The sequence below is a fragment of the Helicoverpa armigera genome, chromosome 13 (genome assembly GCF_030705265.1).
Source record: "Helicoverpa armigera isolate CAAS_96S chromosome 13, ASM3070526v1, whole genome shotgun sequence".
In the NCBI taxonomy this organism is placed as follows: Eukaryota; Metazoa; Arthropoda; class Insecta; order Lepidoptera; family Noctuidae; genus Helicoverpa; species Helicoverpa armigera.
In genome coordinates, this window is record NC_087132.1 from 8,847,876 (window position 1) to 8,869,351 (window position 21,476).

Below are 21,476 nucleotides of genomic sequence, written 5' to 3' on the forward strand. Positions count from 1 at the left end.
TAAAAAAGATGGTTACATAATACTATGCAAAACTATTGGTATTAGAAAATCCTTAAGAAGAATTATAATTTCATTAAAAAAATCAAAATAAACAATACGTCTGTATCTACAGTTCTACACCTTCTACACCAGGTTGTAAAAATAGTACAATTATACACGAATTTCTAAAAGCATTATTTTTCGCATTCTGCGCTGCGACATTACACACTCCTTGGTCTACTAATACTATACCATAATTATACAATTAGGGACGCACCTTATGAAAAAGATATAATTATAAAGTGTCAGCAAATTCAAAAATCTTCTTATTTAATAGCAGGCTTACAGTCAATAAAACATTATATTGTTTAAATCCCGATGTACGTAGGTAGCTATGAATAATCCTCATAATTTTTCACCCTGTAACTTTAACCCTCCAAAGCCTGCAGAAGTTACTACAAACACAGGGGGATGTGGAAAAGCGTCGGCGTTTGGTTCGAGCATCAGTCGCGAACGGCCCGCGGTCTGAATCACCTGTCGATAGCAGTGCGCGCGCGCCACAGGAAGTGCAGTGAATTACCGGACAAAACAACTGTTAACATTCGCCATTCAAAATCTGAAAGCGAACACCTTTTTTTAATGCTCGGTGAGAGCCAAGGACTTTTTTATCTGTGAGTAAATGTATTTTTTAATGTTTATTTAAGCGGAAATTGGTTGTTTTAAGTTAAGATTTCGCTAATGAAAACAATATTTTTATTTGGTTAAACTGTTTAATTTTTTTGGATTCATGAGATAAAAAAGAAAATGTGAAAGAAAATTCTTCGAAATAAAGATATAGGTAAATAGGTAAGTCATATATAATTTGATTTAAATCTCGCTGGTAGCGAGATGAAAACTGTGTTAATGCCGCTAGGGCTTACCGTAGAAATAATGCGGATGTATCGGGTTTATATGTTGCAAACGACATCAATGTGACAGGTCATTAGTCCGGCATAACTAGGCCTAGGCAGGTACTGACTATAATTATAAAATGAGGCTTAAATCGAGGCTTCATTATAAAAATAATTAATCACCACCAAAAAGTAGTAAAACTTTCCTTGGGTCTTAAACTCCGTAAAATTACAAACAGTACAACTTTATACAAAACCCAATTTACTTAGTTTAAGTAAAAGTTGATCTTTAATTAAGTAAAGGGCCGAGATGAATTTGTAAGTAAAATTCACGCTACTTGTCACTCGTAGCGTGAAACATTTTCTGTTTGTACGCCAGACCCGCATAAACAAATTATGCCGTTAAGTAGATCGTGACAGATCCAATCGCGATTTATGGGTCAACTAATATTGTCTTTTCCATTCAAACTATGACTCGGACAAGAAAGTAAGGCCATACAAATTGACATACGTAACCATGGGGACGTTAATTAATGTCGCTTAATCGCATTTATTATGAATAGCTTTGGGCATGAATGTGAAGTTCTATAAAAGAAACCCATGAAAAGATTGTGTAAGATGAGATGTGGTTAGTATATCGCAAGTACCGGTAAGATATATAAATACAGGAATAATATAAATACAGGAAGCTACTGACAATGGAAATGGGAACCTGTGGGAGACTATTATCACAATCAACAAAGAATTGTCGAATATTCAGGAATCAGTTTCCCACTGAAATTATTATGATATGATAAAGATGAAAACAATCATTTTATTTTTAAACATTAAACAAATTCACACGCTCTTAGGAAGCGTTATCAGGAAGTTGTATGTATAAAGATAAATGAAAACATTCATATCATTGTGGTCCCATACAAAGTGGTTCTAATGTGAAAATAAGTGCAGCAACTCACTACCACAATAAACACTTTCATTTTTGTGAATTAATTATGCAAACAAATTTGTTGCTCGACCACGTACCACGCAACAATTGTTGTCTACCGTAGTTCCCATCATTCATATCTGGTTACACAAAAATTACCTTATCTATATCATCTTAATTTAATTCTCTACAAGTATTCGTCATCAGTAGCGACTAGAACCGTTTAAGAATTTCACCGACGCGGGCGCAACTAAAAACTTAATGGGTTCCTGTGATTGTTGGAAAATCGATAGCATTGTCAAGTTCAGTTCTTGCTCAGTTCGAAATCGTGGGAAATCACGACACATGTAAACAATGACGTCGTATGAGATGAGTCGATCAGTATCGCACTAGAAATTATGTTATTATTGCCATACAATACACGAGCCCATCATTATCTATTAGATATCCCACAAATTGATAGAAAGGCGGGAATTGACAATCGATTCCTATCGCTTAAACGGAGAAAACTAACAAGATTATACTAACAGCGGTAACAATTTCTGTCACACCTATCATTAAAGTTAATACATATGTACACTGAAATGGAAAACTTATCAATTTTACAGTTGCTTAGAATTGCAATTATGATGTTTGAAAGCTAATAGCACCCTTCAGACTTGTCACTCTCTTTACTTTAATAATACCTCTCCAATCGCGTCATAACAGACCTGTACATGATAAATGACATATTGATAGTAATATTTGCATAGATTATGTGCATTTACAATGTCTTCCTAGCTTGGAAGCTGAGGAGCTTGGAGCTTGGCTTCCGCGTCGACTGAACGTCGTTCATAGATAAGAAATCTATATACAGTGAATCGATTATTTTCCACGCTATAATATCCATAGCTGCGATAGTGTGCCTGCAATCGGTCATCCGTAATTTGTTGTCAATCCTGTAATAGTGTACCTCCTGAGTAGGTAAGATTTTTAAATTAAATATTCAGTCAGGTACAACTTTCACATTTTCTTAATATAAATTAAGATATTGTTACCTACCTGCGTGACATCATTGTCAAGCTTAAAATTGATACAATATTAAAAATATCAAACAGAGTGGAAAATACGAAATAAATACAAAAACTACGTCGAGCAATGACCGCATTGATGAAAAACGACATTAACTCCAAATAAAAAGAGGACAGAACTTAGAATTACAGTTGAACGTTTTTGTATTGCATAATGACGAAATCGAAAGTATGGGATTTAGACAAAAATAACGACATAGACATGAAATCGGCATAATCTCTGGCGATTAACCTCTCCGGTGAAGTATTTTATTTGCCCTGAACAAGCAACACTTTTAGTTGTTATATTGTTAACGACTAAACGATAGCCGTATCGAAATTTTATTGATACGTGAGCGGTTAGAGGGTTAATATTTGGAATCAATTTTGGACGCACATAAATTAACTGCTAACAAATTAATTAGGTGAGCACGTATCAATATTATACCTACACGCAATTTAACAAAATTAGTTCTGCATATTAAGACAACCATTTATTCTTCAAAGTATTTTGTTAAATTAGTCAAGGGATTTTCGTGTGGATTTGGACTGGAGCCATTGAGCAATTCGACTTGTAGTTTGATGTCATTGCCCAAGTAAATTTTTTAATGTTTTAATTTTGTTCATCGCAAAAACTATCAGTGACTAACAGGCTACACCGGATGCGGTGGTGCGACGGGTTCGGTTCCCGGGGAGGCACGCTCGGACGCGCCGACACGCTTCATGCGCCTGCGTCGCTCACCTGCACCACCCATCCAGTAAATACAGGAATTAATAGGATTTTGTAGAACAACACTTAGTGTGATGAGTCATACCATAGTAAATATTTGGTAAACTAAGACAGAGAAAATAACGCATTTCTTCAAAAAATCAGCTTTCATGGTACGTTAGATCTTACAGTCATACCGTGAAATTACAGTACAAAGTGCAATAGGTCCCTTTATGATACCCACGAAATGTTTCACATAAGTTTACGCATAGCTTTCAACAATGATTTATTTTCAAGTGAAACCACACAACCTAGGTGTTTTCCAGGCAATAATAAGTCGCTCCACGCGACTCTGTAACGGTTATGTCACATCAAAGTCGATGTTCATTATTTTACGCAATAACCTTAATAATATTGTCTATTGTTAAACAACAATTGCATGTGTAAATATTGTTCTAAGATTCATCCCCTTAACAGATTTTACTTACTACTTAGTAATCTTTTGCAACAAATGAATCCGCTATTAAAGGTTTAAAATTACCTAACGCTCTCTTCGACTCGTCTTAAAATTTTAATATCACAAAAACCGTTTCAAGAATTTCTCTTTGTAATTCAGTATAATTTATCATGCAAACAGTTTTTTGATTCCAAACCTCGTCTTTCATCATCACAAAAAAAAAGTGTTTGCATGACTGACAGCTCTAACTAGTCATTCACTGACGATTTACATTATATTTAACTGATACGTTAGAGCAAAAAAAACCTTCGTAAGTGTTCGCAATCTGAATAAGGAAGGAGTTGCCCTATAATTAACGACCGGCGTCGGACCACATACTTTCGTATCAAAGAAAAAGCGGCTCACCTGCTTTTATCTAAGTACAGCGGATCTTCTGTTTACTGTTTCCATTGTCAATTTGTTACGATTCGATCATCAACTTAACCTTTCAAGATTTTCTCTTCACCGCAATTTGAAATAGCTACAAATGATTCTAATCAAACAGTAGTAAATTATAAAAAATATAACTCTTGCTCGATCTGAACTAACAAAAATATCAATTTCTAAATTAAGTAAATAGGTACCTACCTATACAAATCATTTTCATTGGCATCATAAATTACTACATACCATTTTTTTTCAAATTCAAAATTCTTTGTCCAAACTATTCCACAATACGTCTATGTACTTGTATTGACTGATGTTCAACCAAAGAAAATGGACACGCACCAAAAGTTTTCTAATGTAACAAATGAAGAATAAATTGCGTTGATGACGGCTAGTCATGTATGTAATAAGTGTAACATTCGTAATCGCACTTAAACACGGAATGGGCAATAGCGAGCATGCGACTGTATTTAATGCGCAACTGTTTATTATGCGATTACGAACAATTACGCCTCCAACTTAATTTCGTCATCATCATCTGCCTTGCCTTTTCCCAACTATATTGGGGTCAGCTTCCAACTGTCAAAGACTGTCAAAGATGCACATACTTTTTAAAAATATCTGTAACTGAATTAACAGCAATTTATGATAGGTGTATCAATTTATCACTACTATTAGATATCAACTTATCTGGTACATCAAAATTATGATAGAATGAATACAGAGGTGCCTATAATCCCTGTATTTGGAACTCTAAAGAGTCATTCCTGTCTCACCAATAAATGTAAGGAGCATTTTCTTTTTATAAAATGCCGCTTACATTTCATCTTCACGACACAAAACATTGCTCAATCTTTTCAACCATTTTCACCGCTATCCACTACCATATGTCGAAGTAAACATTTTAAGTTAGGAGAATGGTTCTAATTGTTGATGGCAACATCACAAAAACTTTATAGCTGAAAATAATTCTTACAATTCAACAAAGGCCATAGACAATTTTATTTGAAATTTTATTGGCAATAACAGCCATGATTGGCACTTTTAACCAAATATGTGATCTTGATGGGCTTACTAGCCATGTCGGCGTTATTTCTTAAGTCTAAACAATCTGTTTGTGCAAGCGTGAGAATTAAGGAATATCTTGATAGCTGAAATTATAAGTCCGTAACAACCCGATTGCAGTAACAATTTATTTTAATTGAAATATATTCAGTGTTTCCGAAACAGGCTTAGATAGTGATAAGGTATTTCACGCATTGTTAGTAAGGCTATGAAAAGCGTAGGTCTTTACAATAAACTAATGAAATACGTACTTTTGCGTAAATATTTCAATGATGGCAATGAAACATTTCACTAAGCGCAAGTATTGGAACAGCTTAAAAAGCTCATATTACTTACATAATATATTGTTACAACAGAACCGTTGATTAGAAATCCTACAGTTTACAAAACAGTTTTATGTTGACAAAGTGTCCTAGTTACAGAACACTAGTAAGGGGATTATCTGTGTAATCCAATAGAGAGTAAATAAAATGTCGTTGAAGCTCAATAACATGCTATAAGCAAATAGGTCAAGACAAGATGTACTTACGAAGTCACAAACCTACTTAATAACAGGCTATACCTAAGTTAAATGCACTGGCACAAGGGAACTACTTTTATTGTGAGAAATATCCCTTTCTACTTTCTGAATGGCCAGGATACAATAATAAAATAATTTATGTATCTGATTTAGTCGCGTTCTCATACAACATAATATCTACAAACGTCTAACATTCAAAACACTCTTGTGTTTTATAATAACAGATCCTAAACACTGTTGAGACAATTAATGTATGGGTGATCCCTGATGATGATTTACTAAACAACATAAGAGGTTTAGGCACCATAATATAGGTACCTACCTACCCACCCCCGAAGGTAGGTAGGTGTCAGGTGAACTAGATATAAGGTAGGTACTAAGCATTATCTACTAAGTTAAAAAAATAAACTGTACCTGGTTTATTTGTGTATCTAAATTATATCCAGAGCAGTCATTCGAAAGCTTGTATATCCTTTAAATATTTTCTTAAAATTTTACTTGTACCCCACATTTCTAAAGCTTTTTAATAGTCCTGGAACATCGTAAGCTTATAAATAAAAAAGTTAAATGCATGAGAAAGATGACATAAAAGGGACGTAAAGTTTTCAATTCCAGCTATAAGCCTTAAACTCGCTTATGTACGTTAAAGTTAAAATAAAGTTCACATGATAAGACAAACAATGGAGCTAGTTACGCCTACATTCAGTTCTGAATGATCTCTTTAACAACAAAGTCAGAACCCTTCAAAACAGGTCATTTAAGATGCTCAACCTTTGTGACGAAAACGTTTTGTAAGACGCGGTGATAACTTGTCAACTCTAATGATCTGAGTGCGTTATGCTGCTAAGAAGTCACGCACTAAAGATTTTTTTCAACATGTTATTAAGTACTTCTAATTTGTTCTTAGCAGTTACAATATTAAAACCCAAAGTCTACCCTTCAGCCTCTATGATGATGGTGTCAAAGTAAACAAGTAAAAGATAATTCCCACGCTCCAAGCTCTCGTGTATCATGACAACCGCAAGAACAAATATTCTTACTAATGAACAGGTACATATCTTGGTAATTAATACTTGTAATATAAAGTTATACATAGTCAGTAATGAGATCGTCAACTAAAGCCGCAGGAACCACATCTAGTGCAGTTTGTGAACTAAATAAAGAACACCCAGTTTTTATTATAGGTCTTTTAGGGCATAATATATTATGTCTTCGGCCTCGACGTTGCCATAAAACTTTATTGAAGATCATACACGATTAGCAACTTTGTCATTCCTTCTTCGATACTTAAAAGGGTTTTAAACCCATTATTGCTCTAATTTGTTGTTTACGCACGACATTAAATTGCAATTCAATGGATTTAATTTATGGATACTTGGTTTTCGATTTGGAGATCGTCATTTAGCCTAAACAAATCTACAATACCAGACTTCAAATAAAATGCATACCTGCCCAGGATGTTAATACTAAATATTAAGATCACAGTAAACATATTTAACAACTTAATTATAATGCGATAGAGTAATCAAGCATTACCTACTTACATACAACAAAGAAAGCTCGGAAGGAAAAGGTGTAATAACCACCACCATAACCACTCTAATAGGTAAGATAACAGTTTCCGACGATCCATCCACCTGTCACAGTTACGCAATACTATTACAGAAAGGCACAAATAATACCAATACTCGATAAAAAATAAAACACTTTCCATGGCAATCGCGTTAATTTTTATAACAACCACATGTGTAGCGGAGTATGGAGGCTTTCTCTCGTTCGTCGGTCATGCACTCCTTTCGGCCGTACTTACTTAAACTCCGTCACGCTCCAAGTACAGGAATCATGAATGAACAAATTGAATCCACGCCGATTTGTACAACCGACTTTCTTAGTCACTATGAATATTTATTGTCCACTCAAAGAAAGTCTTAGCTTAATTTGCTTCTGAAAGGTCTGCTTAAATAATTTACGAGATGGGTTAGTTTCTGTAAGAGACATTAATTGGTATTCAAAGGCTCCCTTTTGAATCTCGTTGCATTCAATAGGTAGTTAAATAAGATTCACATAATTTATTTTCATCTCGCCACATCCAGTCGTATTTAAACTGAGGTCCAAAACTGCACTAAAAGGTCATCAATCGTGATGGTTTATCTACAAAGGTCAGTCGCCGATATTAGTGTACCATCGCTACGTACAATAGTCATCATGGCCTTCGCACCCGTCTCGCTGGCTGCCCCTTTTGTTTCAGCGCCCGCGAGCCTGACGGGACGCTGGTTTTGCCGCCAAAATACGTCAACGACACCAGAATTCATACGTTACCATCCGGCATGGGTCGCGAGGTCACATTTTAATTGTTTTTACATAATTGTTTCGCAAACACGATGCGTGTGAATAGCCCATGTGTATGAACCCATTCATTTAATAATGCGGCCTGTCGTAACATCTTCAGCGTTAATCACACATTATTTGGTGGTTATTAACTCGTTTAAACAATAGATGTTACATTACAATGAGAAAAACATAACCTTGTCGTTATACTTTTACATTTAAGTGTTACATAATTAGTGCTTGTCAAACGAAAGTGTCGATGTCAAGCACCCCATCGTATTAAGTTGCTAAAGTAAAATTATACACTTTTCCCATGTAAAAACTAGTTGTTGCATTACTTGCCTACCGGTTTTCCTCGCGTTGCTCAATGAGCTAATCAAAAGTCCATTATCTACTGTTTCTTTGAAATCTATCATCAAAATCTAAAAACAAGAGTAATCTGTTACTTCGAAGACATATCTACATATCTGAGTTAGGCAAGATTATGTGCCAACGGAGGCAATAGGTACTTAGGCAGAACAAGACAATGAGATACGAGCAGTTAGCAAATGCTCAGCGTTAGCTTCGTCTCCACGCGCTAGTTCCCTTGCTAAGATACTAAGTGGTGATAACCCACTGACACCACGGACTTCACGGCATTTGTGTGAAAGAAAAAGTTTTCTTGCCATTGCGTTTATTATCGATGTTTAATGACTGAGGACTTTAGAACTGTTGATGGCTTTCCATCTTGTGATGTCTTTTAGTTTCATGAAGCTAGCATTCATGTTTCTTTAGGTACAACATTAAAGTTTACCTGCTTATGGTAAAACTTGCATTAACTATTAAAAGCCTGCTATAAAAACACTTCGTACTTTTCATCATTTTCCGTTAGTAACAGCGATTATCGTCGTTCTTCGAAAACACTCTTCTTATTTTATTACACACTCATTAGCTAGGTAGTTTTGACAACTTTCGCAGCTGCTTCAAAACTTTACTTTGATATCTATTCAAAGACTAGATTTTGTCCGTAAAAGTGAAAATTATATCACCTTTCAACTTTTAAATATAACAATTACTGATCAAACTAACACCTGTCCATTTTCCAGGTGTCCGTGAAGTCACGTCGAGGGTTCAAATCAGTCAGCGAGGTGACACTTTCTCCGATAGAGCACGTGTCTTCCCACGGTGAAACCGTGCGAAGTGAGAAAATGGTCTCACCACCAACCAGCAACAAAGCCAGATGTGTCAGATGACTGAGTACAATGCATGCGAGGGTTACATCTCACCCGACGCGAGTCCGGTTAAAACCAGTTCAGTACAAATGCATCATAGGGTTCTGGTTGCTTCTGAACATTCTAGAAGTGGTGGTCGCCAACAGACCGCCCAGGTTTCTCATAGATGGGCAGTCAGAAATTGTTGTCAGGCTGAAAGAAGGACCTGATACGCCAATCGGTAAGTGCAAAGCAATTTTCTGTGGTGTGACTCATTAGTACCTGGTAGGTATATAAGTATGTATTAGGTAACCTACATTGAAATGTCGACATTTGAAACTTCTCAAAAGTATCAATTAACGAAACCATATTCTGATACCGATTAATAACACCGATGTAGGTATTAATGTAATCGAATACCAAACACCTAATACCACCTCCCGAAAGCTCATTCAAAGTTGTACATTGCATGGCGTTTACGGTGAAGCTCTGACAACCGGAAATTATTCACAATAGGGGAACAGGTAGAGTGGAGTTACCACGACAACTGGTGCAAACATGGGGAAGCCCTACCACTTTTGAAAGATCCCCTGTTCACTCCGCACTTAGGGCCCACCTAATCGTTGGATTACGTAACGATTAGTCAACTGAAATGTAACAAAGCGTGAAAGCCGTTAATATCTGATGGGGTTCCAATTTCAACGTTTTGATATTACAATGATAAAATGGCTGAACAGAGTAATTGCTGAATGACCATGCTCGATGAGTCACATCGATGGGAATTGCCCAATTTGTGCGAACAATGTCTGTAGGCGTGAAAAGTATTTTTTGATTTATAGGTAGTGGCAATAACTCTAGATTTAGTTTCCTATTTGAGACAGAAATCTTCTTTGACGTATTTAGTATAATTTAAGCTAGGTAATTCATTTAATTAATAAAAAAAAAAAAAAATTAATTCTAAGAAAGCTAACGCTTTGAAGTAACTAACATAGCGTGAGATACAAGTACTTAGAATGTGTTAAATAGATATTTAATTAGGTACTTTTATTTTCTTAACTACTCTTCAAACAAGAACGGTAAACGGCGTAAATAGAGTGATCATGACATGTGTATGTTTAATTAAAAATTAACCGTTATTTTAATTTCAGGTAGTCTAATATACCGGCTGAGGGGCGTTGACCCCGACGGAGATTCGTTACAATTTGGCATTAGAGACCAACTTGGTAGTGATATTTTAAGATTAGAAGCCATTTCATCCAACGAAGCTAATATTTATTTAGTTAAGGAATTAGATAGAGAGGTGAGTGCGAAACCTACTTATAAGTTTTTTTTTAACCGTCAAATCCGTAGCGGACCCCAATCGGGGTCTGAACATCAATGTCACCGTAAGCTCGGTTTAGACCCCAATTGGGGTCTGCGAATCAGTCATACACTTTCCTAATTATTTACGCTCATATTTATTTTCTTTCCAATCAAACCACATTTGTGAGTACTAAATAAAATAACTAAATAAATTTAAAATATTTTTACGCATTCAAACCTTTCATATTTAGCATCCCGTTAGAAATATACCTTTTTAAAATCCAATCGTAATTACCGGGAATTCTGATCGAACTCGCCATGTTTGTTTACATTAGTTGTTTTTTTAAATTTGAAGACGCATAGACAAGATGGCGACGGTGATAGAAGTTTTGCATCGAATGATCCGATTCGTTAAAATAAAGAATCGATTTAATAATTTTATATTATTTGATATTATAATATTACTAAATTGCACTTTTGTATACTTACCATAATTTGAAAATAAATTAGGAAAAGTAAAATGACTTAATTTATTTTGAAAAAAATGCTAGAAAATCAGTGGTAGAAAATACGTTGTAGCCGGAATAAAAAAAATCTTCGGTTTTTAGGGTTTCCGAAGACGGCAAATGAAGACTTATTTATTTCTTCGGGTGTTTTATGTGCAGGATTCCTGTAGACCTGCCAAACTTAATGGCGATTCGTTACTTCCAACTTTTTAACTGAGCGGCAAAGCTATTTGACGAAAGCCGTAGTTAGGTGTAGTTATCGCAAAATTTTATGACGTTTTTATTGTTTGAAAGGGCAAATAGTTCGCTGTTCATCGAAAGCTGGTCCAAGATGGAAAGATGGCCGCCGCCGACTTATTTTTAACCGAATTCCCAAAAAGCGGAGGTTCTCAATTCGACCGTTTTTTTTGTATGTTTGTTACGCGATTACTCAGCCATTTATTTATCGATTTTGATGATTCTTTTTTTGTTTGATAGCGTATACTTTCGAGGTGGTCCCATTATCATCAGGTCAGGATCTGATGATGAAACCTTGAGAAATCGAGGGCGACTTTCGAAAGTTGCAGAAAGACATAGGTTGAAATCTTATCACTCAGGTATTTGCCTGGTAGCACTATTCAACAGTGAAGGCTTTGAGCTGACCTGATGATGGAGACCAGTGAAGGTCGAGGGAACTCGACAACTGAATATTTAAACTTTCTCGTGTTTGTGCTTATATTATTCGTATTTACGAGGCCTCTGCAACAGTGAAGGAGATGGAGACGAGAGAAGTTCGGTTGTCGAGTTCCCTCTACCTTCTCTGGTCTCCATCATCAGGTCAGCTCCAAACCTTTACTGTTTCGTAGTGTTATACATCTGAGTGTCATGTTATAACCTTATCTATGCTTACAATTTTCGAGAGTTGCCCTCGATTTCTCAAGGTTTCCATCATCAGATCCTGGACCTAATAACAAATATGGGGAATATACCCTTTTGACCAAAAACAAACATCCAAATTGAGAACCACCTCCTTTTTGGGATTCGGTAAAAAATATTTGGTGACTTTAAAATCAATCAATTATTATTATTGTTTCTCATCATCAAATAAGTACATTACTTTGGTAGTTACAAATTGCATTATATTTCAGAACACCAGGCTTACCCTCCGCCGAAACAAAAATCTTAGAATTGTTGAGAAATAATATAAGAATAAATTAAAATTCCGTAATAGGTAATAAAAATTCAATTAAAGTTAAAAATTATTATGAATGACGCAACACCAAAATAAATAATACATATAAAAATTTAATGCTAAAACTTTCATAAAACTTAAATATCTCTTTTCTTAACAACAAAAACAAATTGAACCTATAATTTAAAATAAATAAATAAAATTGAAATAAGTTGCTATAAAAAAATAGGTATATATAAAATTGGTATTCGATTATTTATAATAAATATCCGATTTAGGTATCGAATGCACACCGCCGATTGAAAAAAAAAAAAATACTCCATTCCAAACTCTACTTCTTTTTGATCTTGTAAATTGTTCATTTTTATTGTGTATTTTATGTGCTGATTTTTTAGTTATTGAACATAAATAAGTGCACGAAATGTATTGCAACGGATTGAAAATGTTATAAATATGACGTTTGTGTTGTGTTTGAGAAAGTGATGCGATTATTTATTGGTAAGTTTTCACCAAATTTGAAATGCCTAACTTTTCGATAGACTTAAAAACACCGTAATTATTATCTTTTTCTGAATTAACTGACCCCATTTGACCTTTGCACGTTGTTGTCAAATAAGTGAGCTCTAAAGTTATAGTTAAAATACTTCTGATCAGGCATTACGGACTTAGAATTCATGTGTTGAAAGTTAGTGCAAATTTTTGACTTCCATGTCGCGATTCAAAATTCCCGCCGAATCAACGGTAAAGTCATATGTCAAAATCTTGTCGAGCAGAGGGGTTAAATGATTAGAAATAGTTTACAACTAGGGGAAAAATAGCTACTTACCTACTATCCGTGGATTAATTACTGTTACCAAAATCGAACAATGTATGATCCTCTTCTTAGATAACTAAATCGTCAAACAAACCACATAAATATAATAATTTTCACAATACCGATTACTAATTTCCAGTTTCCACCAAAAGAAAATTAAATTAAATCATCTGTAACAATGAACCATCCATAGACCAGAATTATAAGTGGTCATGTCTTTTTTAATAAATATTTTATGTATTTAGGTAAAACAATAATTTACTATTAGGTAAATTAACCCCTCTGCTCGACAAGATTTTGACATATGACTATACCGTTGATTCGGCGGGATATTTTGAATCGCGACATGGAAGTCAAAAATTTGTACTAACTTTCAACACATGAATTCTAAGTCCGTAATGCCTGATTAGAAGTATTTTACCTATAACTTTAGAGCTCACTTATTTGACAACAACATGCAAAGGTCAAATGGGGTCAGTTAATTCAGAAAAATATAATAATTACGGTGTTTTTAAGTCTATCGAAAAGTTAGGCATTTCAAATTTGGTGAAAACTTACCAATAAATAATCGCATCACTTTCTCAAACACAACACAAACGTCATATCTATAACATTTTCAATCCATTGCAATACATTTCGTGCACTTATTTATGTTCAATAACTAAAAAATCAGCACGTAAAATACACAATAAAAATGAACAATATTTACAAGATCAAAGTCACAGACAAGTAGAGTTTGGAATAGAGTTTTTTTTTTTTTTTTTCAATTTTCAATCATCGGTGTGCATTCGATACCTAAATCGAATATTTATTATAAATAATCGAATACCAATTTTATATATTTTTTTTAATAGCAACTTAATTCAATTTTATTTATTAATTTTAAATTATAGGTTCAATTTGTTTTTGTTGTTAAGAAAAAAGATATTTAAGTTTTATGAAAGTTTTTAGCATTAAATTTTTATATGTATTATTTATTTTGGTGTTGCGTCATTCGTAATAATTTTTAACTTTAATTGAATTTTTATTACCTTCTTCTTAATCGGACACTCTTGGCAGAGTGGTCGTGATCATGGATTGTCTCTGGTGGCTGCCCTTGCGATTTCTCTCCACTTTTCCCTGCTGGTGGCGTTCCGTGCGCACTCCACAATTGAGCTTGATGTTACAGATTTTATGAGGTCTGTCCATCTGGTTGGCGATCGTCCACGAGGACGCTGTCCTTCTATTCTCCCTTTTATTACCTATTACGGAATTTTAATTTATTATTATATTATTTCTGAACAATTCTAAGATTTTTGTTTCGGCGGAGGGTAAGCCTGCTCATAGAGGTATTTAGCCTACTTCAATCGATCTCAGTGGCGTGCACTTGGAGAGGCCTATGTCCAGCAGTGGACTGCGATAGGCTGATGATGATGATGATGATGATGAGGGTAAGCCTGGTGTTCTGAAATATAATGCAATTTGTAACTACCAAAGTAATGTACTTATTTGATGATGAGAAACAATTTTTGATTTTAAAGTCACCAAATATTTTTAACCGAATCCCAAAAAGGAGGTGGTTCTCAATTTGGATGTTTGTTTTTGGTCGAAAGGGTATATTCCCCATATTTGTTATTAGGTCCAGGATCTGATGATGGAAACCTTGAGAAATCGAGGGCAACTCTCGAAAATTGTAAGCATAGATAAGGTTATAACTTGACACTCAGATGTATGTCTGATAACACTATGAAACAGTAAAGGTTTGGAGCTGACCTGATGATGGAGATCAGAGAAGGTCGAGGGATCTCGACAACCGAACTTCTCTCGTCTCCATCTCCTTCACTGTTGCAGAGGCCTCGTAAATACGAATAATATAAGCACAAACACGAGAAAGTTTAAATATTCAGTTGTCGAGTTCCCTCGAACTTCACTGGTCTCCATCATCAGTTCAGCTCAAAACCTTCACTGTTGAATAGTGCTACCAGGCAAACACCTGAGTGATAAGATTTCAACCTATGTATTTCTGCAACTTTCGAAAGTCGCCCTCGATTTCTCAAGGTTCCATCATCAGATCCTGACCTGATGATAACGGGACCACCTCGGAAGTATACGCTATCAAACAAAAAAAGAATCATTAAAATCGATAAATAAATGGCTGAGTAATCAAAAAAAAAACGATCGAATTGAGAACCTCCGCTTTTTGGGAAGTCGGTTAAAAATAAGTCGGCGGCGGCCATCTTTCCATCTTGGACCAGCTTTTGATGAACAGCGAACTATTTGCCCTTTCAAACAATGAAATCGTCATAAAATTTTGCGATAACTACACCTAACTACGGCTCTCGTCAAATAGCTTTGCCGCTCAGTTAAAAAGTTGGAAGTAACGAATCGCCATTAAGTTTGGCAGGTCTACAGGAATCCTGCACATAAAACACCCGAAGAAATAAATAAGTCTTCATTTGCCGTCTTCAGAAACCCTAAAAACCGAAGATTTTTTTTATTCCGGCTACAACGTATTTTCTACCACTGATTTTCTAGCATTTTTTTCAAAATAAATTAAGTCATTTTACTTTTCCTAATTTATTTTCAGATTATGGTAAGTACCTATACAAAAGTGCAATTTAGTAATATTATAATATAAAATTATTAAATCGATTCTTTATTTTAACGAATCGGATCATTCGATGCAAAACTTCTATCACCGTCGCCATCTTGTCTATGCGTCTTCAAATTTAAAAAAACAACTAATGTAAACAAACATGGCGAGTTCGATCAGAATTCCCGGTAATTACGATTGGATTTTAAAAAGGTATATTTCTAACGGGATGCTAAATATGAAAGGTTTGAATGCGTAAAAATAATTTAAATTTATTTAGTTATTTTATTTAGTACTCACAAATGTGGTTTGATTGGAAAGAAAATAAATATGAGCGTAAATAATTAGGAAAGTGTATGACTGATTCGCAGACCCCAATTGGGGTCTAAACCGAGCTTACGGTGACATTGATGTTCAGACCCCGATTGGGGTCCGCTACGGATTTGACGGTTAAAACTCTGAGAATAACAAAATATTATTTCTTTTTTTTTTGTACTTATTTAAAATACTGCAAAATTATTTAACTTATTATACTGGCACATTATGCTTAAAAAATTCTTTAGCCGCCATTTGGCATCTTTAAAAATAATAAACATTTTTTATTTTTTGGTGGACAAATGGCTTTCTTGTATTTTTTTTGATAAAAGTAGCCAGTAGTAGGTACGTACGCACAATCAAGGAGTCTGTTTAAAAAAGGTGATTAAGTATTAAATAATTATTTAGCATGTTTTCTTTCCTCTTTTAGGTCCGTGATGAATATACTTTTGTGTTAACGTTGACTGATGGACACTTAGGCGATGGGAATTTTATAACACAAAGCTTCTTGTTGTTAGTCGAAGATGTAAACGACAACGAACCAATTTTCAAACCGTATCCATCTGCTATCACAGTAAAGGAGGATGCTTCTCCTGGAATTTTAACAACTGTCGAAGCAACTGATCTTGACGAGGGAGCTTACGGACAAGTATGGATTGTTCTTATTTTAACATTTATGCATGAAACCTCATAAAACGCTTAAAAAACACTAATGAATAAATAACGAGAATGCAACCTTCGTAAATGCATACAACTGTCATTTGTTTGCATTGTCACTGTCAAGTGTCAATGTGACGTGAAAAAGATACGAATTTTGAAACCATAATCTAAATATTTTGAATGAAAAAAATGTATTATAATCTCGAAAGAATAACTATTATTTTAGGTGCTTTACCACTTACAAGAATTAGACGGAGACGTTCAAAACTTCGCTGTGCAAACCGTGAATGGGAAGGGAGTGATCCGTTTGACAAACCGATTGGATTATGAAAGGAAGTCGTTGTATCAACTCCGGGTGCTGGCTGTGGACCGCGCGAATCAGGGCAGAGTTAATACTGGGACGGCTGCGATACTTGTGAAGGTCCAGGATGTGGAGGATCAACCTCCTGAGTTTGTTGTTGCCAGTCCTGTGACGAGGATAAGTGAAGATGCACCGATTGGGACATCTGTTTTGCAAGGTATGATGATTGGTTCCCGTAGATATTTAGCTAGCTATCCATTAACTAATAAACTATCTGATCACTCACCAGATGTCTTAGTTATGGTACTTTCATTCTAAAGCTTGCTACAGCAACAAAAAACTTTTAAATAGATACTCAAGAATTCCCTACTTACTTCTCCACTTACCAAGAAAAACTAAAGAGTTTTCAAATAGATTAAAATACATAAGGTTCAATTATTAGTCCTAACTTCCACCAATCTCTTTACAATCAATCCAAGTCCCTTCATAACATATCAAAGTTTTAAATCATTGCATTAAAGGTAATAGTTATTTCTACATTCTACTTTCAGTGCGAACTATTGATGGTGACCGTGGCATCAATAATCGCATATCATATAGCATCATAGCTGGTGGAGAGGAGCATTTTGACATTGACAGCAGTTCTGGAGTTGTGTACACTGTTAACCAGCTTGATAGAGAAGACCCTAACAACAGCAATGGAGCTTACATATTGGAAATATTGGTAAATTTTCTTTTACATATTTTAAACGAATTTCTATGGTCTTAGTAATGATCACAGACTTACATAAGAAATAAGATGGATTTATCATATATTTTCATAAGTTCAAAAGCCTAATATATATAACGAATTTTAAACCTTTTTCATGTCTAGAAATTGATTGTATTTAGTGAAGTTTTATTACTCCTCCACAGTTTCACAGTTGACACTTTGAAGTATAAATAAAGACCTCTTGCTTATTGTTGAAATGTTCTCCAAAGGAACAGCAAAATTTCAACACAATCATTATTTAGCCGCGTCCCGTAGCCGAATGGTGACAAAAACCATACATATCCTAAAACCTTCTCCCGGGTCTAAGTTACCTCCCCTCTAATTTTCAGCCAAATCGGTCAAGCCGTTTTCATGTTATGTTGTGACAACGGAAAGCGGGTTTTCATTTTTGTATAGATTATATTAAGAAAATACGTATTATTTATACAGGCTACTGAAGAATCCCGTGCCATATCTCCAATGCCCAGTGCCACCACCGAGGTGACCGTCATAGTAACGGATGTGAACGACGAAACTCCTCGGTTCAGGAATGACAGATATGTTGGTGAAGTGCTTGAGAACGCACAGCAGAATACGCCTATCACATTCCTGCAAGATGCCATTCCTGAGGTCTTTGATTATGACCAGGTAAGAATTGTCTCATTGTACATTTTTAAGCTACACATGATAGTACGCAAAAGTTATTCTGGTAATACTGTCTGCATTCTAGAAAATGCTGACATTAATCAAAAATTTTTACATGTTTAATGACAGGGGTTAATTGATAATCTTCATTACCTGCAATTTTAGTCCAGATATTTCTGTATTATGTCATTTGCACATGAGATTTAATCCTAATTTGTTCTATATTTATATGTTAAATTACCTAAATCATAATTTCCAGGGTAAAAACGGTACATTTGAGCTATACCTGAGTGGAGACCACGGCGTTTTCGATGTGACGCCATTCAAAGGCATCAACGAGGCTTCCTTCCTCATCAGAGTCAATGATGCATCCTTCTTAGATTACGAGAAGGTCACTGTCATGAATTTCAGTCTAGTCGCCAAAGAAATTGTTACCAAAGATCCTAAAATGAGGTAAGAAAACAAATGAGAAACTCTAAATTATTTTTTCTTTTTGTGACAGCACATCTGCTAAAATCATTTTTCTTTTTATTAAGTTACTGATTCTGAACCACACATTTTTTTTGCATACTGCTTAAAAAATATCCTTTATATCAAACAACTACGTGTGTTATATCGCAATGCCCCATTATTCTTCTAAAATTATAAAGAATACACCACAATTTGATCAAATATTTAGGAATTTATGGTGGCAATAACCAAAGAAGAAATACTTATGTTCATATTGTAATATTATATATCAAAAATCTTATAATTTTCTGTCACATTCCAGCATAGTGCCAATAGTAGTCCACATAAAGGATGAGAACGACAACTTTCCAGAGTTCACAGAGTCTCTATACACAGTGTCAATACCTGAGAACTGTGGTGTTGGCACCACGGTCGCCTGGGTGCAGGCACTTGACCAGGACTCAGATAATTATGGCACGAGGGGCATAAGATATACCAGCCTTGGTGGGAGTATTGCTAATTTGTAAGTATTACGAATATTGCTGTGGGTATTTTTGGAAACAGAATTGGACGTAGTTATGCAGAAACGTTCCAACCCACAAGTCACCCGAAATCGAGTTATTGTGATTGAACAGCCTAAAATTTAGCATGTGGTTATCTAAACTCAATATAATTCAACAATAAAACCTCTAGTACCTTTACTAGTTAGAATAAAAAAGAATACAACTGAAACGCGTAAATGCTTATATCTCAAATTCAAGTTTAATTTGAGATATAAGCATTTACGCGTACAGTGGGTTGGAACGTTTCTGCATAACTACGTCCAATTATTATCATGAATTGGATGGTTATTACCCCTCTTTGGATTGAGAATGAGGGAATAGAGAGAGCACTTGTATCTGCGCAAATGTTTATGCACTATAATATGTCCTGCGCAACTGGCTTATTTCCAGGGAACAGCCGCCATGGCCAAGGTCGGCTTTGGTCAACATTATTGTTACTGTTTCTAATGAGATTTAAAACATCTGTCAACAAGCAATTTACTCATATTTTATCTATATGCCTAGTCTAAAAAGTTCTTAAAAATCTGTCATCAGAAACAACAGATGAAATACAATAATACAAATTAATTTTCAGGTTAAACCTAAACCCAATATCAGGAGTAATAACAGTAAAACAAGCGGGCGGTGACAGTTTCGACCGCGAGTTAATTTCCCGCCATTACCTGACAGTTGAGGCTCGCGACGACTTGGGCAAAGGCAACAGGAATACAGCCCAGTTAATTATTAACATAGAGGATGTAAATGATAACGCTCCGATGTTTCTGGCCAATAAGTATGAAGCTAGGCTGCTTGAAAATGAAAAGCAGTTTGAGAATCCACTTGTACTTGAAGCTAGGGATTTGGATTTGAATGGTATGCCTTATTATTAAATTAAAACATCTTGAAATAAATCAATAATTAGGTACAAAATCCTTGTTTATCATATTCTGATGATATCAAAACTATTGCTATTTTACCTCCTTTTACAAAACTATTACTGATAAAATGCGAAAATTAGAGCACCTCTGTGGGGTTTGGGAAAACCTGAAGAAACATTTTATTTTTAAACCGGAGGACATTTTCACGCCATTTTCTTTTTATATTTCCAGGTACAAAAAACAGCCATATAGAATACTCAATAGTCAGTGGAGATTATAAGAACAATTTTACAATAGATCCGAACTTGGGCATCATCACGCCAGTCGGAGGTTTGGACTTTGAACAGATACCGGGGGATAACAGTAATTTACGACCCATACATCTTACGGTGAGTACTATGAATTGCTAGGTTAAAAAAATAAATACAATTTGATTTACATTATAAAGTGATTAATATTCGGAATTTGACTTTCACCATTATTAACCAAAATTAAACCAACATTAATTTGTCAATAATGTACCATTACAGAAATTAAAAAATAACATCCAATAAGGCACACTTTAAAAATAACGAGCCTTCATAGTATTGCAAAAAAAATAACGCATAAAAAGAAAGAGCAGTTCTTTCTTTTATTTTTTGCTTATCTGCTGTTGCGGAACACTACTTGGAAACGGCTGTATTATTATGATTTTATTGATGTATCCTTCTATACGCTCTAACCCATATTTTTTCCACAAATAAAGGTCCGCGCCCGTGACTTCGGCGAGCCGTCCCTCTCATCGACAGTTCCCGTAACGATCTACATACAAGACGTGAACGATCACGCGCCGCTCTTCCAACAGATGATGTACAAGAGATCTATCCCTGAAGATATGCCGGGAGGAACCAGTGTGCTGGAGGTAACTTAGCATTTTTCTTTAGGATTTCTAATAGTTATAAAATATTTGAAAAACCGGCCAAGTGCGACAGCCAAGTCGGACTCGCGCACGAAGGTTTACGTACCATCCTCTATAAATAGGCCAAACAATA

General features: G+C 35.1%; 1 protein-coding gene across 1 annotated transcript in view; it reads left to right on the plus strand.

The window, feature by feature from the left end:
* The first annotated feature begins 457 nt into the window (after nucleotides 1–457).
* The window catches only part of LOC110378177 (cadherin-23), a 31,643-nt gene continuing 10,624 nt past the window's right edge, over nucleotides 458–21,476 (plus strand). The window contains exons 1-12 of the mRNA XM_049840381.2: nucleotides 458–650; nucleotides 9,434–9,779; nucleotides 10,687–10,838; nucleotides 16,649–16,867; nucleotides 17,105–17,396; nucleotides 17,731–17,903; nucleotides 18,381–18,578; nucleotides 18,835–19,028; nucleotides 19,348–19,548; nucleotides 20,163–20,440; nucleotides 20,677–20,834; nucleotides 21,191–21,346. Coding sequence (XP_049696338.2) covers nucleotides 9,590–9,779; nucleotides 10,687–10,838; nucleotides 16,649–16,867; nucleotides 17,105–17,396; nucleotides 17,731–17,903; nucleotides 18,381–18,578; nucleotides 18,835–19,028; nucleotides 19,348–19,548; nucleotides 20,163–20,440; nucleotides 20,677–20,834; nucleotides 21,191–21,346 — 2,211 coding nt within the window. The 5' untranslated portion in view covers nucleotides 458–650; nucleotides 9,434–9,589. The remainder of the gene's footprint in view (nucleotides 651–9,433; nucleotides 9,780–10,686; nucleotides 10,839–16,648; nucleotides 16,868–17,104; nucleotides 17,397–17,730; nucleotides 17,904–18,380; nucleotides 18,579–18,834; nucleotides 19,029–19,347; nucleotides 19,549–20,162; nucleotides 20,441–20,676; nucleotides 20,835–21,190; nucleotides 21,347–21,476) is intronic.